General features: G+C 42.1%; 3 protein-coding genes across 18 annotated transcripts; 2 read left to right on the top strand and 1 right to left on the bottom strand.

Moving 5' to 3' along the window:
- Positions 1 to 2511: 2511 nt before the first annotated feature.
- Positions 2512 to 7382, bottom strand: cdk20 (cyclin dependent kinase 20). Of its 8 annotated transcripts, none has more exons than XM_040170092.2 (9): positions 7097 to 7382; positions 6725 to 6883; positions 6539 to 6652; positions 6286 to 6474; positions 5352 to 5473; positions 5020 to 5082; positions 4404 to 4527; positions 3990 to 4145; positions 2512 to 2849 (listed from the first exon to the last, which is right to left on the bottom strand). In XM_040170092.2, the coding sequence occupies exons 2-9, from the start codon at positions 6797 to 6799 to the stop codon at positions 2664 to 2666; spliced, it is 1029 nt and encodes a 342-aa protein (XP_040026026.1). In that variant the 5' UTR covers positions 6800 to 6883; positions 7097 to 7382; the 3' UTR covers positions 2512 to 2663. The 8 variants fall into 8 exon arrangements, with proteins under 8 accessions (XP_040026026.1, XP_077936874.1, XP_040026024.1 ...); XM_078080748.1 differs by having other exon boundaries at positions 6394 to 6474; positions 7097 to 7370; XM_040170090.2 differs by having other exon boundaries at positions 4326 to 4527; positions 7097 to 7369.
- Positions 7383 to 7712: 330 nt separating this feature from the next.
- uxt (ubiquitously-expressed, prefoldin-like chaperone) lies at positions 7713 to 11275 on the top strand. Its single transcript, XM_040170095.2, has 6 exons — positions 7713 to 8364; positions 9856 to 9937; positions 10106 to 10170; positions 10344 to 10451; positions 10668 to 10731; positions 10822 to 11275. The coding sequence occupies exons 1-6, from the start codon at positions 8267 to 8269 to the stop codon at positions 10858 to 10860; spliced, it is 456 nt and encodes a 151-aa protein (XP_040026029.1). The 5' UTR covers positions 7713 to 8266; the 3' UTR covers positions 10861 to 11275.
- Positions 11276 to 12185: 910 nt separating this feature from the next.
- Positions 12186 to 25288, top strand: elk1 (ETS transcription factor ELK1). 9 transcript variants are annotated; one of them, XM_040170116.2, is made up of 11 exons: positions 12186 to 12979; positions 14221 to 14429; positions 16765 to 16950; positions 17056 to 17220; positions 17631 to 17777; positions 17855 to 18187; positions 18266 to 18359; positions 18714 to 18859; positions 19082 to 19165; positions 19255 to 19356; positions 24476 to 25288. In XM_040170116.2, exons 1-11 carry the CDS (start codon positions 12955 to 12957, stop codon positions 24572 to 24574), a joined length of 1590 nt encoding a protein of 529 aa, XP_040026050.2. In that variant the 5' UTR covers positions 12186 to 12954; the 3' UTR covers positions 24575 to 25288. The 9 variants fall into 9 exon arrangements, with proteins under 9 accessions (XP_040026050.2, XP_040026049.2, XP_077936796.1 ...); XM_040170115.2 differs by having other exon boundaries at positions 18266 to 18386; XM_078080670.1 differs by having other exon boundaries at positions 12239 to 12979; positions 17056 to 17238.
- The last annotated feature ends 592 nt before the right edge of the window (positions 25289 to 25880 follow it).

The raw sequence follows: 25880 nt of genomic DNA, 5'->3' as shown, positions 1-25880 counted from the left end.
TGATTGGAGGAAAGCTGGGGGGGACGCGTCAGCTGGATGGCACCCATGGCTGGAGCTGAACCCTTAGAGACTGATTGGCAGTGGGCTTGGTGGGTGGTCAAGTGGGTGTCCTCTCTCTCTTATTGACTCACACCAAGTTCTTCATTTTCAATCTTCATTTTTCCTTTTTTTTAGGCTACTTATAAGGGCTTTTTGGATTGGCCTGCTTAGAGAAGATCCGCCTCCCCCTGCATCTCATTGGATGACAGCAGACTGTCTACTAGTGATGACAAGAAAGAAACAAGAACTTGATTTTGATTGGCTGGTGGGGACCTTTTCAGGCCTCAGATTGGCCAATGACATTTAGGCTTCTCACATGGCCGCCTATTAAAGGCCTTCTATCAACTTTGAACTTGTTTGCAAACAACGTGAGTGTGTTTCTGCCGAAGGTCCCCTCCTCTGTAATCCGAGCATGTGAATATCACTGGAATGATTTTTTATTTTTATAAACGCGTAGAGGCTTGATGACATTGATGTTGTTATTATTATTATTATAGTCGGATGATCCGATTTGCCTGCTTGCTTTTAAAGACAACGACTAAACACTTTGCTGTAACGATGTAACAGAGCCATAACTCACACACAGTTCAGGTCCAGATGTCGTCCTTGCTGGCTGTCAATAACTATAGCATGGCCACGGCAACCAGTTGACCCGTCTCTATAGCAACGGCCGAGGCGACGCTTGACGCCTCGGACCCGGATCACAACAAGTGCCTCATTTTGTTTCCAGCCTTTGTCCTGCAGAGCGACTTCCTTCGCCCCCTCACACACACGGTTTTTATAATCAAATTATTATATTTTGAATATGTTTCATTTAATACACTGAAATTAAATTTAGCATGTAAGTACACATGAGGAAGTAGTTGGTTCAACTCGCATCCATCATTTATCCCGTTTTTAAAACGTTCTGTATCGCTGTCTCTGCCTGTCTCTCTCTCTGTATCGATGTTCCTCTGCCACTCTGTCTTTCTTTCTCTGTATGTCTGTCTTAATGTCTCTGTCTCTCTGTCTGTATGCATGCCTCCTGCGGTTACTCTACAACTCACATACACATCGGGCTGCGCTTTGGCCCTGACCCTCAGCCTGTTCCCTACAAAGGGCACGTTGCATCTTCTTCTTCTTCTATGCAGTTTATCAAGGCAGCCCGATGATGATCTGAGGATCAGGTGGTCTGGACTCCAACATTCAGGTTCTGGTCCAAAGAAGACCAGCGAAAATAGAAAATGCACATTGTGAGCATTAAGAATTAGGAATATACATTTAGATGTTTGAGTTATGACATTTTTATGTGAACTGATGACAAGAGATTGCTTTCCGAGTGACAAGCCGAGTGTTCTGTTAATAAAAAAGTAATGTATAAATATCCAGATAGACAGACACAAAGTCAGACAGGACATCACAGTGTTACAGCTGCAGTCTGTCATTTAAACATATTTAAATATGCTTCAGTCCCAAACTAACTTTATATTCATGATGAAAAGCAACTTGCATGTTTCATAAGAATCAGCTCTATGGTGATGTCAGAGGCTCAGATGTAAGTAGGTGTTGGCATCAGAGTTATTGGGTCGGAAGACGTTGGAAGTGTTTTATTTTTTAAATCTCAAAACTGGAGAAAAGCAAAAAAAACTATGTCAAATTAGTCCCCTTGCCAAGGCCGTTAGATTTATTAAAAATGACAGAAATTCCTAATTTATTCGCTGTTATTATTCCGAGGGTTCAGTTATGATCAATAAATGGATTCATTCAAGTCACGTTTTGTGTTTAAATTCCATAAGATGTGAGGTCAGCCTCACCTGGCCATGACACTCATTCAGGTGATAGGGACTCAGGCAAGACTGACCAGGTGAGTTCTGGGCCCAAAACCCCAATCGCCCCCTAAACCCTGGCCCCTCAGGGACTTAATTGAGGTCACCTGGTAAGTGGTTGAGGGTGAGGGCTTAAATGGTGTAAAAATGAAGGGACAGAACTTTTTGCTGCCACATGCCACATCACCATGACAACGTGAAAAATTTGATTTACAATTGAGGGTATTTATGTAATATGTTTTACTCTCTAATTTGGATGTATTTCATGTTCTTTCCCCATAACATGAGAGGCAATTTTAGATAATGTTTTACGTTTTATCAAATTGTTTTTTTATGTTTCATGAGTAGATGAATAAATATTGTCTGATTTTGTATGGTTTTTTTTATCCATCTTTAATCCTTAATGTTTGCCGTCCTCTATTTATTCTCTGTGCCATATCCCGTTTTTAACGTCACATTTACTTGTGGGAAATTCCCTTTGGACTAAACATCCAATTCGGACTTACGGAAAGGGTTCGTAAATGTCTACCAGAGCCTCAGCCACGTTTTGATTGAAGTTCTGGAACATTTGATGTACAAAGTTTCCAAAGTGAAGGCATCGTCCTTCTCGTTGTTATTGAGCAAGTGCAGAAAGTGACTTGCTAATCAGTTATCAGTTCAAACAACAAGCGGCTCAGGGGATATTTTAATGTATATACATAAAGTGCATGAGTTAAGTAATCAGCTCCTTGATGGTCCTTTTCATGCTGTTTGTTTATTTTGGAACAACAGGAAACCGTTGACTTCCTGTGTGAGCTAAACTTCGTGACATAAGGGATGCTAGGAGGCGTGACCCCGCAGCAGGGCAGGGTCTACCATGCTGCAATGCAGAGGAAGGTCCACTGAGAAGTCGCTGGGTGGAGCCTGCAGCCGCTGGTGGGGGAGTCGACCCCCCCTCTCAGGAATGGGAAGCTCTGAGTGGTGAGCAGGAATAGGAGAGGAGAAGAAGAAGGGATGGAGGAGAGCCTGCAAAGAAGAGGATCATTATGTCAAACAATACATTGATCAATCAATACAATAATACATCGATCAAAGCATCAATCAACCAGTACTTCAGTCCCAAAACCCTCAATCAATGAATCAATCACTCAATAAGTCTGCAATATGTAAATGTATGTATTGATCAATCAATTGCTATGGGAAAATGAGATGAATTGTATTCATTGATTAAGGCTTCAACAAGCTGAAATGATTAGTGGATCAATAGATTAGTTCAACATCAACATCAAACTATCAATCATTTAGGAAGATTTAAATAATAAACTAAATATTTTCTTTTTATTGCTTTTCTAATAATCCCCACGTTTACAAGTTATTGATTAATCATTGATCAAGTATTGAGTTAACTGATCATCTGCTGGTTCAGATGATCAGAGATTGATGATGATTGATTTGATCTGCCTCCTAGATTTCCCATGATGCAGTAGCAGTTGACACTAGCAAGGGTCCAAAGGCAGTAAGCCGATTGATCGTCAATGACCCGCCAATGAACTACCTAGATAGCTTGATTGTCAATAAAATGACCTCCTTTCCTAACCACTATTCCTTGACCTCTGTGGAAAACGTCACAGGGTCAAGGAAAGATGGTTAGGAGAGTCCATGAGGAGTTAGGAAGAGACAACTTGGTGTTTAGTGAATGGACACCACTTCCACAGAGCTGCGTCGTCGTGATGGACGGAGACGCATGTTGGGGACGTCAGTCTGCAGCGGCTACAGAGGAGCATCTCAGATGTGTTGTTACAGTGTGAGTCATCCAGAGACACAAACAACCAGGTTCAAAGTAAAACTTTATTAACATAAACGAGTGATAGTAACGGTTACTCACATGATCTGCGTTTCTACGTCATGACCGTTATTTCTCGTGAACAGACCAATGATATGTCAATGATACAAATGTAAATATTGGCGCTGCAAGGAATTGTGGGTCGAAATGATGTCCTTTTGTTTCGTATAGAGTGGTCCAGTGGTTCCTATGCTAATGGAGCTAAGTAAGGAAGCATTAAAACTCCTTTCCATAGCATTAGAGAATAGAACAGCCACTTCCCTTCACTCAGTGAGTAACCTTCCTATGCAAATTTGACAATTCAAATGCAGAGAGTTTCATACCTGTCGAGCAGAGCAGCGTCGGTAGGACGGATAAACCAGGAAGTTGTAGAGCAGGTCGACGGCCTGAGGGGAAGAGTCCGGGACGATCTGCTCCAATGGGATCGCTGGATTCTCCTTGAAGGTGATTTTATTGTAATCTGGCAACTCCACAATCTCCTAAAAGAGAGAAAAATGTTTACTTATACTAAATACTTCTGTGTACTTACATATAAATGTACTTAACATTAAAGTCTTTCCCCCTCCAAAATAAGACAAGGACGAGATCAGCCAATCAAAGAGCAGAACGGAGCCTCAGCGTCCAATAAAATAACCCCATTTATATCATGCAATTCTCACGTTGGTTATGTAAACAACAAATGTGAAGAAAGCAGAAGAAGCAGAAGTAGCAAGTGTCCCTGAGGAGCGGGGTCTCACAGGCCAGCTGTCCTCAGTCGGTGTCCCCAGCACTCGGAGGACACAGCAGAGCTGTTCGATATCGTTTTCACCAGGAAACAGAGGAGACAAGTTCAGCAGCTCCCCGAAAATACAGCCCACCGCCCTGAAACGCACAAGTTTTGACTATGAAGGGCTGCAGGACGAGGAACATCTATTCTGACGGGGTTAAGTCAGTCGTAGTGTCGACTATGAAGGACAACCTCAACCTTCTTATAATAATACTGTTATAATAATAACAACAACAACAACAGTGTATTAATAATACTTACACCTATAATAAACTCAAACGCTTATGATAATAATGTTATAAAAATAGTGTGTTAAATAATATAATAGTAATTATTAGTGTAGTGATAATATACTAATAATAACCTCATGCTACACCAAGTAATAACAATATCAATATATTGACAATAATAATAATAATGGATAGATAGAGTGCAGCCTCATGCTACACATAACAATAAGAACAATAAAAGGAATAGTAATAGTAGCAGTAGTAGTATTGGTAGTGATAGCTGTAGTATTGGTAGTTACCCAGTTAGTAGTAGTACTAGCGGGAGTAATCTGAGTATTTTTAGAGAGGTTTTCTCACCACAGATCAACTCCTTCGTCGTACTTTCTGGCACCATACAGCAGCTCAGGGGCTCTGTACCACCTGTAAGTGTAAGTTGTATATAATAAAGCATTAATGGATTGATAATATGGTAAAATATTATTGTGATGATGAGACTAAATAGAAGTAAACAATAGAGTAAATAATAAAGAGAATATATAACATACTCTAATGTTGTATAATTATATAATAAAACCGTAATGGTTTAGTAAACAAACCAGTAATAATATACTATGTAAAACAGTAATAGTACAGTAAATAAAACGGTAATAATAGAGTCGTAATAGAGCACAACAATGTGTGAGCATCACCTGGTGGCCACCTGGTGGCTGTACAGTCTGTCTTCCTGCTCAGTGAACAATCTCGCCAAACCAAAGTCTGCAATTTTCAGATGACCCGAAGAGCTGATGAGGAGGTTTGCTGGCTTCAGGTCCTACACACAAACACATCGACACACGCACGCATACATCAGAGCTTTTATTTTGAGGGGTTAAGGAGTCACAATGAAGACATTGGCTGGACTTAACACCGTGTTGTCTTTTCTCCTTGTGAAAACTTCTAACCATCTGTCCTTGACCCTGTGACGTTTTCCACAGCATTCAAGGGATAGTGGTCTGGTCTGGATGTTACAAGGTCATTTTTGACCGTCCTTGCTCCGAAATGGTAGAACAAGTTCTCTGATGACATCAGAACCGCATAGAGCCTTTACATCTTCAGGATCAGGATCAGGAAACATTTATTGCCATAATATGTCAGACATACAGTACAAGGAATTTGACTTGGCGGTTGGTGCATAACAACAGACAGTACGACAATGGATGACAAGACAACAGTGCACGAGGAATACAATAAAATATAATGCTATGGGTTAGTAATATAAGGCAATGGGTTAGTTTAGTTTCTGCCGCAAACTAAAGACACACCTCAGACTCTACCTTGACTAAAAGACTAACAATTTGTAGCACTTAAATTGGACTTATAATGGCTCTTATCTATTGCACTTTCTTGTTTTTTGCTTTTCTGAGTTTGTATCCCTATGGTTGAATGCACTTATTGTAAGTCGCTTTGGATTAAAGCGTCAGCTAAATGACATGTAATTTAATTTAATGTAATTTTTATTTGAATAGCCATCAAACAGCTCTTATCATGGCAGCCACTTAAATACTTTTGGATCATTTCACTCAGTTAGAAACCTTCCTTAGAAATAAAAAAGGACTATTCGAACGCAGCCAAGGTCTTTCTCACTCGGTGCATGATGTTGTTGTGATGCAGGAAGGCCACGCCCTTCAGCAGCATCATCATGTAACCTTTGACCTGAGCCGGGGTCAAAGGTTGCTGGAAGTTCCTGATCACCTCAGAGAGGTCAGACAGCATGAAGTCAAACACCAGCACGAAGCCCGTCCCGTGAGGGAAGACGTCCTTCAGCTTCACCACCTGAAAAGGGAGAGGAGTGTGAGGCTGACCCCTGACCTCCGACCCCTTCAATCCCGACACTCACATGCTGGTTGTCTTCGATCTCCTGCAGGGCCTTAATCTCCCTCAGAGCCTGGTTGGGAATGCCGTCCTCCAGCCGCCTCAGAGCCACTTTTTTCAGAGCTACTGTCTCTCCAGTCTGAAAGACGACGTCATCAATACTTGCTTTATTGATAACCCAGTGGGGAGAAAGAGATGTATTATGTATTACCTCAATGTGTTTGGCCTTGAAGACGATGCCGTGAGCTCCTTCACCGATCCGACCAAGAATACTGTACTCCTCCATGTCATCCACCTGGACTACAGGTGGTGGTACCGATGAACTATTTTGGATCTTTTCTTCAGCTTCCAGTTGAAGCTTGTCCACTATCTGAAGCCAAAAAGCGGGAGTGAAAAGAAAATAATGAACTCCGATAATAGATCAATTAATTCACTGACGTTGCACTCGTTTTTTGAATAATACAGATATGTACGCAACAATAATTCTTAAAACCTAACAATATTCTCATTCAGTACTAATCCCAGAGAAACAATGTGTTGTAAAGAAACACGAACGAAATAAAGTGGCTGCTAACTTAGTTACCTGTTGGCTGACGTTGCCTTGGTAACCTGTTAGCTAACCTAGCTCACGTTAAATCCATCAACCGTCACACACTAACGTTAGATCCAAACTGCTGCTGGTGTCGCCACACAACGTGTCCGACAAGAATCACAGTGACACAGAGTTCCGGGATTTCACCCGCATGTCTGTTCTATAAATGCTTTGAATAAATCCAAAAGGAGCTAACGTTAGCTAAGGAGCTGCTAGCTACCCGCCTCGTTTGTTTACAGGGACGACACAGATCCAAAGCCGGTAGAAGAGACTCACCTTCTGATACACGTATTTTTATTACATATATATTTTCTATATATATTTGATTATATGTATATATATATATATAGATTATATATATATATACTTTCAATTCAGTACTTTTTATTTAGTAAACACTAAAAAGTACACGTTCTCTTTTCCCATTTTTATTTGTAATGTCTGTATTTTTTTATTTTTTCAATACCGTTATGTATATGTGAATTTTATTTTAAAGAGTAACTCTTGGCGTGTATTAGTGTTCCGTGTTGTGGAAATTATGTCTTCCCTTTTTGTACCTCCTTACACACACAGACGCACACAGCCCCGTCTTACTTCCCCATGTCGCATTGCGAAGTGGGTCGCGTGAAATAATGCTTCTGCTGCTTCAGATAGAGTCAGACATTGTAGAGCTGTAGCTTCTGCTGCTTTAGATAGAGTCAGACATTGTAGAGCTGTAGCTTCTGCTGCTTTAGATAGAGTCAGACATTGTAGAGCTGTAGCTTCTGCTGCTTTAGATAGAGTCAGACATTGTAGAGCTGTAGCTTCTGCTGCTTTAGATAGAGTCAGACATTGTAGAGCTGTAGCTTCTGCTGCTTTAGATAGAGTCAGACATTGTAGAGCTGTAGCTTCTGCTGCTTTAGATAGAGTCAGACATTGTAGAGCTGTAGCTTCTGCTGCTTTAGATAGAGTCAGACATTGTAGAGCTGTAGCTTCTGCTGCTTTAGTTTTGAAATCAGGAAGTACCTTTTAATACACATCCGGGGCAACTCGATGTTTACGTGAGGCTTCCGGGGTGCTTACCGTTTGGAAGTCAGAAAGTGAACGGAACGTCAGTTTACCGGAGGAGTAAATGCTGCTCACGGAACCGGAAGCTCAGATTCTAAGAGAAACACAGACACGATGTATCCGCCTGATGATGCTAATGCTAATGCTAAACTGGACCAGAAGGTTCTGCAGTATGAAAACTTCATCAATGAAGTTCTGAGGAGAGACTTACAGTAAGACACACGCACAGCCTCTCACACAGACACGTGCGCACACACTCCAGGGTCCGTTTCAAGTAGGAGGTTTAACAAACTGAGTCAAACCCTAAACCCTAAGTTGATTCACTGAGATGGGAAACGTTTGGGTTTCAGAACAGCTGTTTAGACTTGGTTCAATCAACTCGGAGTGGGTTGACTCAGCACCATCACAGTATGAAGGCAGCATGAACGGAGCCACGAACCTACGAGTCACCATGACAACCACCACAAACAATATATTCACCTGCAAATATTAATGCAAGCGTACGAGTATGAACCCGTAATTAGAAAGAAAAGCAACACGCTACTGCAGCAAAAGACAGAGAAACGGCTTATGTTCCAATATAGTGTTAATATTTAATGTACACACTAATCATAATCCATACGTTACAAAAACGTTTAAAAGACATTTCTCACGGCTCTGCATACAGCAGCTTTACTAATATTCTAATGTTGTAAAGTGCAGAGAAGTTAATACAGGAGTGATATGATCCCTTTTCTTAGTTCTTGTTAATACACGTGCTGCAGCATTCTGAATCAACTGGAGAGGCTTAAGAGATTTACAAGAGCAGCCTGATAACAAAGAATTACAGTAGTCCAGTCTGGAAGTGACAAACGCATGAACTCATTTTTCTGCATCACTTTGAGACAGGAAGTTCCTGATTTTTTATATGTTACGTAGATGAAAAAAGGCAGTCCTTGAAATCTTCTTTATATGAGAGTTGAAGGTCATATCCTGGTCGAAGAGAACTCCCAGATTCCTGACGGTGCTGCTGGGTACCAGAGACATTCCATCCATAGAAACTGTATCACTTGACAGCTGGCTTCGAAGGCGCTCTGGGCCTATCAGGATAACTTCTGTTTTTTCTGAGTTTAGCATCAGGAAGTTGCCGGTCATCCAAGTTTTGATGTCTCCAGACATTCTTGAAATCTGACAAGCTGGTCCGTCTCCTCTGGCTTGATCGACAGATACAGTTGAGTATCGTCTGCATAACAATGGAAGTTTATGCGGTGTTTCCTGATAAGATCGCCAAAGGAAGCATATAGAGGGTAAATAAAATCGGTCCAAGTACAGAACCTTGTGGGACTCCGTGACCAACATTGGTGGTCTTCGAGGATTCACCGTTTACAAGCACAAACTGGAATCGATCCGATAAGTAGGATTTAAACCAGCTGAGTGCAGTTCCTTTGATACCAATCAAATGTTCTAGTCTCTGCAACAGGATACAATAGTCTATGGCAGCGGTTCCCAAACTCAAGAATGCCGCGGCCCACTTTGAAATCTGAAAATCTTTAGCGGCCCACCCAAACCTTTAATCACAACTCTGATCAAAACATAAACTAGGGATGATTAAATTACCTTAAGAATTTAAGGAAAACACTTGAATATGTCCGTGTTTGCGCGCACGTGGCGTGGACAGAAAGCACTGGTGGACAGACCGATGATGATGATGAGTGTCTCCACAGGAAGGTGTTGGAGCAGAGAGATTCAGTCTATGAGAAGATTTCGCACTACCTCCAGTTGAAGAACTCCATCCAGAGTCTGCAGGTAAAACAATGATGATCATTTAGAATGTCTTATTAACGCATTCATTCAATAACTTAATAAAGAAAAACATCTGTTTAATAGAATTTGGGGAGAAAAAAATCTTTGAAACAAAAAAAATCTATTTTTAATCAAAGTTCTCTCTCTCTCTGTACATATATGTTCCTGCAGCATTCTGGTTCTCAGCTGAAGACTGATGTTGATCTCGGCTGTAACTTCTTCGTCCAGGCTGAAGTGTGAGCTATTGATCAGACGGATAGACAGAATGACTTTAGCATTAAATGCACTTGTGGTTTGAGATCATTAAGGACTTCCTGTCTTCTTCCAGCTGATCAGAACCAACTGAAAAGATGTTATTGACCTTAAATAATTACCCAGAAGCCTCTTCTTCTACTTCTTCTTCTGTCAGGGAGGACTCGTCCAGGATCTTTGTGGCAGTCGGTTTCGGTTTCTTTGTGGAGATGACCCATGACGAAGCTCTGCGATTTATTGAGAAGAAGACAAGTCAGCTCACTGCGTCAGTTGTTTTACTTCTTCTTCTACTTGTCTGTCTTCTCCTTTTCTCTCTTTTCTTCTTTTGTGGTTTTCATAACAGTAAGAATGAAAGATCAACCATACTCGCTTAGTTTCTGTCAATAACATTTCGTGAACTGACCTAGTGTGTTAGCTCGATGCTAGCTGAGTCAATTACTGTGAGTGAGGGAGGCTAACGGTGCTAACTTTCTGTTTTTAGCTTCACTGAGCAGCTCACCAAAGACTCTGCTAAGATCAAAGCTAACATCCGCATGGTGATCGAGGTTAGCGAGTCGTCATCTTCATCTAATAGTGACAGTCTATACTGACAAGCAATACTAAATGCTACTCTTCCTCTTCCTCCTCATCTTTAGGGTCTGAGGGAGCTGCAGGGATTGACAGACGTTCTCTAAAATCCTCTAGGACGTGTTTACCATGGCGATAGTGATACTATGGTCTGTAACAGATGTGGAAACTCAGCAGGACCAGGAGTCTGCAGGAGGGGAGTCTGAGTTACAAATCAATATTGTGATTGATATTGTATTCCTTTGATGAATGTGATCCTGAGAGGGAGTATGTTAGGCCTTGAAAATGATGTGATTCTTATAAATACGCTAAAGTTTTAGTTGTTTTAAATTATTTTGAATCTTCAATTTGGGCCTTATCTTCAATGAATATTGTTCATTATTAACACATGTACATGAAAGCATTTGTTTAAGTTAAATTCAGTTAAATTCTAATAATAAGTTAGTATTATATTAAATATAAAACTACTTTAGATCTGAACAATTTAATATCATTATCATAAATAAAAATAGTATTACCTAATATTAACTGTCTTTTTTATTAACAAATTCTGAATTATTGTTGTAGTATTATTAATAATATTTATTTTACTATTTGTTATTATTCTATGGATCTGATGGTTTGATAACAAGACAAGAGGAAATATAGATATATAAATGAGATGTTGAGTTCAGATGTTTCCGCAACATAGCACAGCCTGTTACCATGGAAACTGATGCTGGAAAAAAGGATTGAAGCAGCTGAGCGATGACTGGAAATAGACTCACACATGTATGTATGTATGTTTATATATACATATATTTCTGAGAGGGAGAAATATGAGTCATATAAACACTCTAATTATATAATATTCAGATTCTACATTTTCTATTTTGTAATAGCTGGTATTATTATTTTGTCCATTGTTATTATCATTACCTGGTTTTAGTGTAGGATGAAATACAATCTATCAAGCTAGTTTAATTTTGAAACACTCGTTTGTTTGGGTGCCTTTCTCAGCGACTCCTATGTCACCTCCTAAATTGGACATCTCCACATTCCTCCTGGTAGAAGAAGCCTCCACTAAGGAGCTTTCAGTCACATGCGGTGGGCTTCTTCAAGTCTGCTCAGTCCATAACCAGCTACATGTACTTAAGCAATGTACTGAGCTACTGGTACTGTACATCTCACAGGAACATCTTGTTCTTTTTACTTGAGTATGAAAGTACGTCAGTAGAAAGGTAACTACTTTTAAGTAAAAATCAATGTACGTTAGCAAGTAAGAGAAGTATAAAATACGTGAGTGTCTACCAAAGTGTAACATTATCTTGATAAGTTGGTTAGTATATTAGTAGTTACTTTCTAGTTGTAGAAAGTTATAAAGTATGATACTGTATAGTGGATCAACAAACAAAAAAGAGACATATGTTCAAAAACAATATCAAAACAAGTACTACAAATAAGGTGTTTTATGAGTACAAATCTATTATTTTGAAATTGATCATCGGAAGTGTGGTTTTGTGAACGCTGGCTAACTTGATGGAGGTAAAAAGTAGCGAGGAGGCGTTCGGCTCCAAACAGGAAGAAACTGGCAAAACACACCGAAGCCGCGGACGACTCGCTTCGTTAAACCGACAACAAACAACCGGGATTATTTTACGGTTGCCTTTCCATCCGCGTCGGAGGTCTATGGACGGTTTCCGGTGAACTCTTAAGCCCGCAATGAGCAGCGCTGTACGGGGACCGAAGTGTGGCGGGGGTGGGGGCTGTCAGAGCAGCAGGCTAGGCTAAACCGAACCGACGTGACGGTAGCTGGTTCTTAACCTGACAGGATGAGACGAGAACGCGTTAGCATGCTAGTGTTACCATTCAAGGTAGCTAATTAGCTACTTAAGCTAATTAGCTACTTAAGCTAATTAGCTGCGAGCGCTGCTGAAACAAACTCCCCTCCGGTTGGTGTGCTGAACTTTTAAGTGTGTCCATTAGCTTTGGCTTTAGCATGGAGGCTCCGCAGCCTGGCAACGGCGGCAGCGGCAGCCCGGAGCGGTTACATAAGAACGGCGGGGCGCGGGAGAAGCTGCGGAACGTCACCTCATTGGACCGGCTCTGACGGCTGACCGCCCCCCCCCCCCCCACACACACACACACACGCACACACACACAGGTAACGCAACAACAAGCAGCATGGAGAATGTTCGCTAGAACACAACACGGGGCGTAAGATGGAGTCAAACCCGCTGATTAACGGTGAGAGACGGTGCTGTGTTTACATGCTGCAGGTGCGTGTGTTTCTGTGCAGTATGGAGGGAAGCATCGGCATAGCAACAAGTGTGTGTGGAGCTGCTGAGGCCTGCTGCAGTTTGTGTGTTTGTGGTGTTTGTGTAGACAGAGTATTTGTTTATGCGTGTGTGTGTGTGTCATCATGCTGTCTTGTGTAGAAGCTGGCTGGAGGTGTAGTGGATCTCACAGCTGGTGACATCATGTCATCTCAACCTCTTTGAGGTCATGATGTCACACCTCTGTGTATCACAGCTAGACTTCCTGTAGAGTTCAATAAATAATAAACATAATGGGTTTTATTATTATTGACCCGAAGCAAACATTTTGATCAATGCATTTATATCAACAGATTAGATGAACAGTTGATGAAGTGAACAGATTTTCTGATCAAACTGAACGGGACACAAGGTGGTCAGAGCTCCACCACCACAACAATAAAACCCCTCGTTAGGGTCTGAGAGAAATGAATAGGTTCTCATGGTTTCTTCATCTTTCCTATTTTTAATATACATTACATGCCGATTCAATTTAAATGATGAATCTGTATATGTCTGTACACGTGGGATATCCTCTGTCCCAAAACCCTCATGTCGACACAGGAAAAACTATTATTCTATTTGATGAATATTGTGTTCTTTCCAAGCAGTCCTGAATGTTATTAAATTCTAAAGTTAATATGTTTTCTATTAGCGTTCAGCCTCTAAAAGAGAGAAATCCTCAGATGTGCTGAAGTTTCTTTGAGCAGGGGGGCAGCCTAATTGTTCCCTGGTTACCGTTGATTAGAAGTCCGTCACCACGACAGTGGTTTCCATGGGCTCTGATGGGTTGGTGGTGTGTCAGCTTATGAAGCTGATGTTAATTAGCCTCAGAAACTGGACTGTTTATTCATCTTCACAGGATATTCAGCACTTTTCAACCTGTGACCAGCAGAGGACTTTTCTCTTGAATGTATTCGCCCAGTAAACACAAGTTTATCATCTCAACCTCTAGTTTCAATTCTTCTTCGATACAGCATGATGTTCATTTAGTGAATGGTGGTCCATTTAGAGTCAAACGGACCATAAAGCAGGGGATGCTTTAGGGCAGGGCTACACACTGATTCACAGATCTCTAGCAGACCATAAAGCCATGGCGATGTGCTCCTCCTTGTCTCAGTCACAGTATTTCTGATGGAGAACCGGCCTTCCTGCCTCTCTCTCTCTCCTCAGCCATGGACCCCTCCATAACGCTGTGGCAGTTCTTGCTCCACCTACTGGAGGACCAGCAACAGCATCACCTGATCTCCTGGACGGGAAAGGACGGAGAGTTCAAGCTGCTGGACGCTGAGGAGGTGGCTCGCCTCTGGGGCCTCCGCAAGAACAAGCACAACATGAACTATGACAAGCTGAGCCGGGCCCTCCGGTACTACTACGACAAGGTAGTATCAGTAGTACTACTGGTGATACTAGGGCTGTGTCTCGTTTGGTGGGCTGCATCCTCCTGAGGAACCGGCCTGCTGGTCTACGTGGGCCGGGTCCCCCAACAACCGCATTGGCTGAACCAAGCGGCCCCTAAAATGGAGACTTCCTTTTTGCTATATCAGCTTTGTCTCTGCCACTCCCGCAACCTGCTGCGCTTGAAAGTAAAAGCCTTAAAACCATGGAAAATCTGCAGATCGCGAAAGTAATCTTCTTTTTCTTTTTTCATTTAATTTAGGAAGATACGCTTCACCTCCGGCGCATGATATATTTCAGGATCAGAGAAGAACATTTTCTAGTCACAAGTCGTGAACTTTTAGCTCCGAGTATATTGGAGCAATCTTAAGGCAGTATATTGCATTCTTAAGGCAGAGGAAATAAATCAATGACGTCAATAAAAACCACAACAGCAAACACATTTATTCACTCTTTTTGCACAGATTCTTTACAGAATATGTCCAAGCTACAGAAGCTGAATGTCACCACACACGTCATTCTCCTTCAGCTTGATGCTGCTTCCTCCTGCTCCATAAAACACAACTAAATGTATAGTTAGTTTATAATTACATCACGTGTCATTTATCTGACGCTTTTATCCAAAGCGACTTACAATAAGTATATTTCAACCATAAGGACACAAACTCAGAAGAACAAGAAACAAAGTGCAATTTCCTCAAATAAGCCAATTTACAATTTTCTATAGATAAGTGGCTTAATAAGTACAATTTAAGTGCTACAATTTGTTAGTCCTTTAAGAAAGAACTGGCTGTAAAAACGGCAAGAGCTAAAGCAAACCAGCAATCACATTAACTTAAAACAGTAGAATCAACAAAAAATTTAGCAGACCAGCTTGGTTTAAAGAAAAGATTTCAGGTCGCCTGGATGTCTGATGGCCTTGCAGTAGAGATGCACACATAATCACACTAAACTAAATGTATAGTTAGTTTATAATCACACCACAAAACAAAAGGACAAGTTTATTTTCTTTTTGTATTCATTCTCACAATTGTAATTGTAAGGTTACTGAACTATCCAGATAAAATATATTAAATGAAACTATATAAAAATGTCTGTATTCTAAAAAATTGAAATCCCACTTCCCCCCCTGTCGGCTCATCTGTCTCCACCCTGAATAAATTAAATCTTAGGGTAAGATGGATCAGATGTGTCTGTGAATCGCCGCCTGGAGGGCTGCGTTCTTCAACTGCATTCGGAGGAGCCAAAGTGACGAATCCATCCTTCATCCATCCATGAGGGTGCAGCCAACCAAATGAGACATGGCATAGGACAGTGGTTCACAAACTGGGGGGTGGGACTACAAGACGGGCGCAAGTTCACTCAACCAAATCCACACACACATGTATAGCAATATATAATAAAATGATACCAAATGGTGAGGGATAGACTGCTTGTTAGTATTGAAGATGAAAATGATAACTCGCTCACTTCGATCACCATTCGGATGTTAGCTTTGATCTTAGCAGACTCTTTGGTGAGCTCCTCTGTGAGGCTAAAAACACAAATGATAAATTATGTATTTTAAATGTATATATAGTTTATATATTTTTACTCACAAACGTTTCTCTAAAAACAGTTTTTTGATTTGTTTGCATAATAAAGACACAAATCTACCTTCATACCATCAAGCTAACTCACCAAGTCAGTTCATCTTTTGAACGTTTGAACGTTCTCAATAGAAACTAAGCGAGTAAAGTTGATCTTTCATTCTTACTGTTCTGAAAACCACAGAATAAGAAAAGTGGAAACAAAGAAAAGAAGTAAGAGGACTGACGCTGTGAGCTGATTCGTCTTTGTCGTGGGTCATCTCCTAGATGGTAGGAAGTAGTGAAAGAAGAGGCTTCTGGGTAATGCTTTAAGATCTAACATGTTTTATTTTTGGTTCTGATCGAATGGTGATCGAAGCTGGAAGAGGACAGGTCCTGAATGATCTCAAATCTGATAGTCCGTTCCAGCTGTGACAGGCAACGCGGCCATGCAAGGCACATCTGTCCCTCTTCAGAAGAAGAGTCTTTAAATACTGACAGGAGACAGCATGAAGCTCACTGAACTAAAGCTGCTTGGAAACTGAAGTGGACAATTGAGGTGTTTGTACTTATTTTAGAAAGAAAAAACCAAATTTTTTGAAAACAAAGAAGCTACGTCAGTGTTCCTATATTGTCGTGGGAGGATTGACAAGAAAGGTTTGGGAACCACTGTACTATGAAATGTCAGTCAGTCATATCAGTAGTACTATATATTTGTAGTACTCATAATGAATCTATGTGCGTCCTTCAGAACATCATAAAGAAGGTGAGCGGTCAGAAGTTTGTTTATAAGTTTGTGAGTCAGCCCGATCCCGCAATGCATGATGGGATACGTAACGTAGACCAGAGCCAGAGGACGGACACCGCCGACCCCGTCAGCCTATCAAAATGCCCGGGGGGCGTGGCCTCACCCTATGCATCAAAGAGCTTATCCCAGGTACCTGTCTCTCTGACATTGATGACTATTTGAACAATCTGTGTTATTGAACCAGGCTCTATCGGCACCGTATCAATATCACGTATTGATCTTTTATTGATCCAGCGTTCGTCACCCGGCTCCCAGAAGAGCTCCCGTAACGACTACATGAAGTCCGGTCTCTACTCCACCTTCACCATCCAATCGCTGCAAGCCTCTCCCGACCTGCGGCCAATCAAAACAGAGTTGCCACCGCTGCTGCAGCAGGACTCCGCCTCCAAGGCCAGAGTGGTGAGGGGGACGCAGGCGGTCAGTGGGTCGTCATCACAGTTACACGGCTTCTTACTGCGCCGATCAAATGTATTGATTGTTGGTCAGAGAGGAACAAACCTGCTGCTTTATCCATGTGAAATGTATCATAATGTATTCATGCTTTAAAAGTACATTTTGTAGTATTGTATTTACAAGTAGGTTTGGTCTCCCGTAGCTATTCGTTAGTTCTCTTCGTGAATAAAAAGAGCTCAGCAAAGAAAGTCATCAACCAATCAGGTTGTGAGGAACATATTCAATATATTTCATATTTATACAGAGAACTTTATTAGTCCTTTCAACATGGACACAAAAAATATCTGAGATGAACAATTCTCTGTCCTCTTCCCGTTCCCCCCCCCGCCTCCTCCTGGTCCTCCTGCTTCTCTCAGGTGTGTGTACAGGCAGAGTCCACGTCGCCCCCATCAGGAGGAGGAGGAGTTGAGTCCTCCCTCCAGGTGATTGTGACTCACCCGTCTCCCTGTGAGAGCCCAGCTCTAAGCCCACAGATACCAGCCAGCACCACCAGCCAATCAGAGGTCAGCGTGAGGCTCCGCCCCCTGTGTGGTTACCCAATTCCAAACGGGTGTTAAGCTACTTTCTTCTCCTCTCCCAGAATCCTCTTGGTCCCCCAGTGGGCGAGCCTCCTCAGATTTACCTCACCAGAGTCGGAGATCCGTCGTCCCTCATCCCCCTGGGGGCTGCTGGGGGGGTGGTGAGTCCTTTGCCTCCCCCACACGTATTGATGGGTCCCCAGCAGGACGACTTTGGGGGGGCCACCAATCACCAGCCCGTCTATGTCATCATCAACCCTCCTCTGAACCAGCACCAGTGTGCTCCTCCCCTGGTCCGCCCTCCCCCCGCCCCCATCGCCATTAAGGAGGAAAACCTGTTGTCGGAGGAGGAGCTGCTCGAGATGGTGTCTCTGGAGGAGAAACGGGTAGAGGAGGTCAGAGGAGGAGGTGCAGGTTTCTGCTCAGTCCTCCTTTCAGACTCATTACTCATGACGTCTCTGCTCCTCCTCCAGGTCCCTCAGCTGATCTGTGGCCCTGGAGAACCAGAGCCCTCCCTCACCATCACGGAGAGCCCGCCCCCTCCCTGCATGGAGCCCGGGGTCGGAGGTAAGCGAGGGCAGGACACGCCCACAGGTGATACTACTTAGTAGCTTCTGCATGATGCGGCATGTTTATTATCTTTACATAACCATTCATTAATGTTTATTATTGTTTAGTTACTTTAATTAATGTTTATACATGTTTGTTAACATTTATTATTATTTACTACTGTTTATTACCTCTTGTAAAAGTGAAAGCACATTCTTTGATATCAAAGGTCTGAAGCTAAATGTCTTTTCTTCTCATATAATAAGATGTAATAACATAACAAGTCATAGTGAAGGTTATAATAATACAGTTTATTCACAGAAGTTCTCTGACTAAGTAGAGAGCTTGACATCATTTCCTGTGTTAACACAGAGCCTACAGCCCCCCCGGTGACGACCTCCTCCTTGACAGCGTCTCCTCCTGTGACCTCCGATGCTGCTCCTTCGAAACCCAAGAAGCCTCGCGGCCTAGAGCTGCCCTCCTCCCCCTCCCTCCCCCACGGCCTCTCCCTGGATAAGGTACATCAGGAATCAGGAAACATTTATTTGCCAAAATATGCTAAACATACAAGGAATTTGTCTTGGCGGTTAGTGCGCGACAGTAGACAGACAAGACAAAACAGTGCACAAGTAATAAAATAAAGTAGAATGAAATGCGAATGCAATGGGTTAGTAGAATATCAATGCATAACGTAGAATGAGCCGCAGCGGGTGTGATATTACTTCCTTTTTCCTCCCCAGGTGAATGCTGCTGTGAACAGTCTCCTGGCTCCTGGATCAGCAACCAACAGCCTGACGCCCTCTGTCATCACCTCCCATGCCCTGGTGTGTGTGCGTGCATGTGTGTGTGTGTGTGTGTGTGTGTGAGTGTGTGCGTGCATGCATCCTCTAATGACTCATTGTGTGTCTTACAGACCCCTGTCCTCCTCACTCCTACTCCTCTCCCCTCCACCATACACTTCTGGAGCACGCTGAGCCCTATCGCTCCTCGCTCTCCAGCCAAACTGTCATTTCAGGTAAAAGTCTCTGTCATAGACCAGCTCTGTGTTTGTTGCACTTTGTTGACTCCTTCTGGTTCAGATGAGAGAAACGGCACCCCCCTCCCCCTACAAGAAAGTCTCTGTTTTTGTTTTGCTACATTTACAACTTATCCACTTGTCCCCATGGGCAAAGGTCACGTGCCCATACAGAGGTAAGCACCCTCTACATGTCAGTCTGGTGAGGTATATTGTGGTACATTATTAATGTAACGCTGCTTATGCTTCAACTCTGTCAGAAAACAGTAAAAAAAAAATGTGTGTGTGTTGTCGGCGTTATAGAGATTATGAAAGTCTTGATTATTATGCACAACATTGATTTATCTCATTAACAAAATGTGTAGCATAATGTGAAGAAAAGAGAGACTCCCAAAGCAGAAGGACAAGGAAAATGTCCTATACTATTTTTTGCGGGTGGTGGTGTGGGGGGGGACATTACGACGGCCAATGGGGGGGAGGGGTGGTTGCGGACGGTACAGGGTTGCACGGTGGGATCGATATAAAAGAAGCAGAAGCAACCGCGCATGCGTAAGGACTAGAGGTGTAACGATTAATTTTAACAACAATTCGATTCGAATCACGATTCATGGTTGCCGATTCTATTCATGGACGATCTGGGTTCATTTAGAATGATTCGATTCAGTGACTTGAAATCGATTCAGTAACTTTACTGGACAGTGCAGGCAAAGTTTCCGAGATCCCTGTTGTTTCTTGTAAGGAAATCAGGTTTAAATTAATTATGGATATTATAAACAAGCAAACAACAATTGATGGCAAATGTATTAACCTTTTCTTGTGCAACCATTTTCATGTAAACATTACACAATAATTACACAATGTTTGGGTCAATTCACAGAACCCCGGATGTTCAACCACATCGTAGGGTCGCATGTCTTTACAGATAAACTTGGCAATTGTTACTGTTGAGTTTGGTGCTGGCGAGGCCTGAGGTGTCTGCAGAGCTGAGTTACCTGCTGCTGCTGCAGCGGTGACGCTGCTAGAGGTCCTGACTGTCGGCGTTGTTTAATCCCACGGCGCCTTAGTACACGGCCGGAAAGATTCGTTGTGTTTCCGTGGTTTTTTATTTGTCTTCTACATATTCTACAAACAGCGAGCGACTTATTTAGAACACCTCCGTGTTTGCAAAAGCCAAAATGTTTCCACGCGCTGGATCGATAAGTTGGTTTGTAAATGTCTTGCTTGCAGTCGTCTCCTCCACGCTGTGTTTTTTGTTGTTTCGCGCGGGGGCCGCTGCGTACTGATGACGTCACAGACAGGCAGACGGAATCAAGTAACGTTTAACGCGTCTAAAGTGCTAAAAAACAAACAAACAAACACGCATCCACACCGTTTTTGTACTTAAATCCAATGTGCAGTTTACAAGTATCGATACAGTCGATTATGTACCATTTCAATCGATTTGTAATCGATATATGACATATAAGACATTTGAGCAGCTGAATAAGGATTTCAATCTCCCGAAAACAATTTTCTTCCAATACCTACAGTTGAAAACGTTTCTAACAACACACAAAAGGTGGCCTTTTTTGTGAATATAAAAATATAAAAAGGTTTTCAATAGAGATACAGATGGGAAACGAAAATAAGAAGACAATAAGTAAGCTATATAGCGTCTTTCTATCTATGAAACGTAATTCCCTACAAAAATATTGGAGATGGGAGGCGGAAATGAACAGGATCATACCACAGAATATCTGGGAGGAAATGTGCACAGAGGAACACTTAGTTTAAAATTCAAAACAATGGAAAGTAATTACCAGATTCCCCAAAACTGCAGAAATATTCGCCAAAATGGGCCCAAGACACTCAAACTTTGGCTGGCAGAACTGTGGAACACATGCAGCCAATCACACACATATATTCTGGCTATGCCCTAAATTAAGTGCAAAAAGTCTTTGATGCCCCCAAAGAGATTCCAACAGGACATCCAACAAGATCCCACAGTAGCACTACTGGGAGCAATACCTGAAGAAAAAAATACCTTCTAAAGATACTACTCACTGCAGAATTGAAGGGTATAACTATCAGATGGCTACAGCTGCTACATATCCAAAAAGTATGGGACATCAATCAAATGGAATAACATATTCATTAAGGCTCCAAAATCTTTACAAAACGTTGGGGTCCTCTCACAGCATTATTAATAAAATGAGGGTTATTACCGTATGTTGCTCGGCCCTCTGGCTGAACTGTGACTCGTTAACTCTCTCTATGCCCAAACATCATACACTACCCTCTTTGAACAGCATGTGTGGCATCTACAATACTACACTCGGGAGTGGACAACGATTATTTATTCATCCCTTGATTTTATTTCTTCTATTGTATTTCATCCCCTTTTCTCTTGGATTGACCACAATTAAAGGAACAATTTTTGGCTCTGATAATGATCTGGTTGGGTAAATAGCAGAGGGGGTTATTAATCAGTTTCACCTGCATTGGTGTTAATGGAATTAACCACAGGTGCACTAGAGGGGCAACAATGAGACGACCCCCCCCAGGACTGGTTTTGTATCTAGAGGCCAATTCAAGTTTCTCCCTCTTGATCTCTAACTGTTTTTTCACTAGTGTTGGCTTTAGCTAGAGTCATTATCACTACTGGGAGCATGAGGCCATTTTTATAACCCTACAGAAGTTTTTCAACTTCTCCAGGATGGAACATCCACGCTTGCCGTCACAAGGAGATTTGATGTGTCTCCCAGCATAATCTCCAGAACATAAAGGAGATTCCAGGAAACAGGCAATTACTCTAGGAGAGCTTTTTTTCCCTCTTGAGAGCTGGACAGGGTCATAGAAGGTTCGCAACCAGAGGTCTTTAACGTTTTTCAAGCCAAGGTCCCCCAAACTGATGGCGAGGTGAAGCAGGAACCCCCTATTCTACGGAGTTTGGTCCGCCATCTTTTATTTTTGAGCTTCACGCTCTTTAGACGTGAGCATAAACGCGATCTGATTGGCTGGTGCCTGCGCTGTCGTATCAGCATGAAAGGAGCAGTGAGTGAACCGGTGCCCGGCTTGAGAGCTGCTGAGGGAAGCTGATGTGTGTGTTGCGGACTGACAGATAACGTCTTCTCCATCAATTTATCCGTTCGCTTCAATATGTTGGATTCATGTTAATGTGTATTTAAAGACCATAAATAAAATTCTGATTCTGATTCTGAAGACATTTACATTTGTGGGGAAAAAAATTGTCTTATCAACCAAAAATTTCGCGACCCCCCTGCAGTACCTTCACGGACCCCTTGAGGGTCGCGGACCCCCTGTTGAAGACCTCTGTCCTCAACCCATCAGCAGGAGCGATATCTCCTGCTTTGTGCAAGGAGGTTGCCCACTGACCACTGCCCGAGCCCTGCAGAATGGCTTCCAGCAGGCCACTGGTGTGAATGTCTCTTCATGAGGGCACCACAGCGTGTCCTGTAGTGTGCCCTGTGCTCACTGCCCAGTGATTACAATTAAACTTTTTGACAACCCCAGTATATATATATATATATATATATATATATATATATATATATATATATATGTGTATTTCCACCATACATAGTGTTTTGCATTGAGGCTAAGATGTTACAATTTGGTATCCTCTGAGCAGAGCACCTTCTTCTACGTGTTTGCTCTGTCTTCCACATGGCTTGTGTTGAACTCCAAACATAAGGACAAAGGACAGATTAGTGGAGTACACAGTAATAGTTGTCATGTGGAAAGATTCTCCCCCCTCAGCTGTGGATCTTTGCAGCTCCTCCAGAGTTCCCATGAGCCTCTTGGTTGCTTCTCTGATTCATCTTCTCCTTGCCTGGTCATTTTGTATGGACGGCCTTCTCTTGGTGGGTTTGTGGTTGTGCCATGTTGTTTCCATTTTTTGATGATGGATTTTATGGTGCTCCGTGAAGTGTTCAAATCTTGGGATTAGGGCTGCAACAACAAATCGATGAAATCGCTAAAATTTGATTATTTAAAGCGTTGGCAACGAATTCGTTGTGTCACGCGATTATTACGTCACTCAATGAGTGGCGGAGATCCACGCGGAGCAAAAAAATAAAAGCGCTGCGCTTTTATTTATTTATTTTTATTTTTTTGCTCAGCAAGCCGCGCCGGCAGTTGTTGTGAATCACATGACGCAGACACCGTTTTGACGTAAGGAATGTAACGAGCCTCCAGCAGCGCTGCTGCTGTTTTACTCGCCATCCAGCTGATCAAGCTAGCGTTAGCTCGTATAGCAGTTAGCAGGACTGAGACACGTTTTATCATTAAATCAACTAAGAAGCCTCTAATCCATTTATTTACAAATGCCATTTTAAATTAATCTCATAGCACTTTGTTGTTTTTTAGCTGTATACATCACTACAATGATGGTAATAATGTAATGAATAAGCTTCAAGTGAACATGGAGGTGTGAGTGTGAGAGTTTGTGAGTGTCGTATAGAGAACAAGTTCTGACGTTGAAACAAATCACAAAAACACTAACATTTTCTGATTTGTATTTTCTTTTTTATAAATGATTATGTTCAAGGAGCAACCTGTACTTTCTATTTTTGCAATGTGAATTTGCAGTTCTGTTTTAGAATAAAGGGTTGGAAATTAAAGCTTTTTAATGCTGTTTTTTTTGACCAGATCTTTATGAGGTGTTTTACAGTAAAGGGGGTGAATACATTTAACACTTCAGATTTGTATTTTTAAATCATTTTGAAATCCATGTAAACTTACCCCCGACTTCCAAATGATGCACTATTTTGTGTTGGTCCATACATAAATTCCCAATGAAATACATTTGAATTCATGGTTATACCATGACAAAATGTATAAAAGTCCAAGGAGGTGAATACTTATGCAAGGCACTGTATGTGTGTGTGTGTGTGTGTATATCATTTGATGACTTTATGAAACAGATTATTTTTTTGATCCCTGATCTCGCTATCAGTTTGACATTTAGAAGCATTACAGCGGTTTTAATGCTACTGAAACACACACAATATATTTATCTGTATATGTGTTGTGTTCAGGGATTGTCAATAAACCCTGATGAAACTGTTTCAAATGGACTTCTCTCTGTCTCTCTCCCCTCCCCTTGTTTGCCCTTTAGTTTCCCACTAATGGCAGTAATCAGATCCACATCCCGGCTCTCAGTGTGGATGGTCTCTCTACCCCTGTGGTTCTGTCCCCTGGCCCCCAGAAGCCCTGAGTCCCCTCCGAAGGTTCGGAGGACAACTGGATATCCAATCCAACCAGGAACCATGTTGTTGCTTTTGGGAGATTCGATTGGCGAAGGAGTAAAGAACTTCTTCCTCTGCTGTAGTGAGAACAACAGATGTTTCTCTGGAACCCTGAACGCGTTGTGAAAAGTGGACCCGACAAATTATTTTCTTCTTCTGCGGATGCTGAAACGGCCGTAAAGGGCGTTTCCACCAGTCGCTGGATTATTTATTGGCGAGTTTCCTGGAATTATTCCTCTCCTGACCTTTGAACCCGAGCCTCGTTGATGTGCATGAGGAAACCTTTTTTTATTTTGCTCTTTACCGTCTGTTTTATAAGAAAATGTTTATTTATATCGGTTTCCCGGTTCCAGCTGTGGGTATTTGAATGAAAATCCTCATCGAGGCTCCGGATTGGTCGCTACCCGGTGACTAAAGTTATTTTGCTTCGCTCTCATTGGCCAATTTTTCAAGGCCCGCCTTTCTCTTCTTATGCATGTTTTGTTATTGGACTGGAGTCCTCAGCGATGTTTTTGAACAAAAGGAGGGATATGATGACAGGTTGTATATTTTCTAAAAAGAAGTTTTGACAATTTGAAAGAGGTTTCATTTTTATTGATGAATGACTGCAGATCTCTTTAATTACCGAACATCAGTCTGTCTTTCCACGTTGTTGCTGAACGCATTAAACTCGTTTCAATGTTCCTCTGCAGTGATGTTGCCTCAAGTTGTCATGACAGCAATGCTTCACATTCCACCGCAGACGGAGCGACGTGAAGACATGAAGACCTCAAGACGACCTGAAGACCTAAAGACAACTCGACACAACCTAAAGACCTTAAGACGACAGCAAGTCCAACCCACTGCTCCTGTTACGTTTAGTAGATTGGGACAGCAGCTTTTCTGCAGTAACTTTCATCTGGACCTGGAGACCTAAAGGCAACTCGACATAACCTGAAGACCTTAAGAAGTCCAACCCCCTGTTAAGTTGAGTAGATTGTACAGTGACTGTTAAAGCTCCTCAGAAGTAGACCACCAGCTTGGGTAGAAAGCCTGAGGAGCTTTTCAACTTTTGACAATTCTGTCGAACAAAAAATCTGCCAAACACAGTCTTTGTTCAGACTGAAGCCAACTCTTGTTGCTGCTACCTGAGCTCTGGTGTTAACCACAATAGCCACGGTAACCTGACCTGACCTGACTGTTGTTGCCGCCTTGCAGGTTTCTCATTAGGATCCTCCCTATGACTTGTCGTAGAGGAACCTATTGTATTTTAAGGATTTAATATTATTCTCACAG

Source organism: Gasterosteus aculeatus, chromosome 2, assembly GCF_964276395.1.
Source record: "Gasterosteus aculeatus chromosome 2, fGasAcu3.hap1.1, whole genome shotgun sequence".
Taxonomy (NCBI): Eukaryota; Metazoa; Chordata; class Actinopteri; order Perciformes; family Gasterosteidae; genus Gasterosteus; species Gasterosteus aculeatus.
The sequence above is the reverse complement of the archived record's forward strand: the minus strand, read 5'-3'. Positions and strand labels throughout refer to the sequence as shown.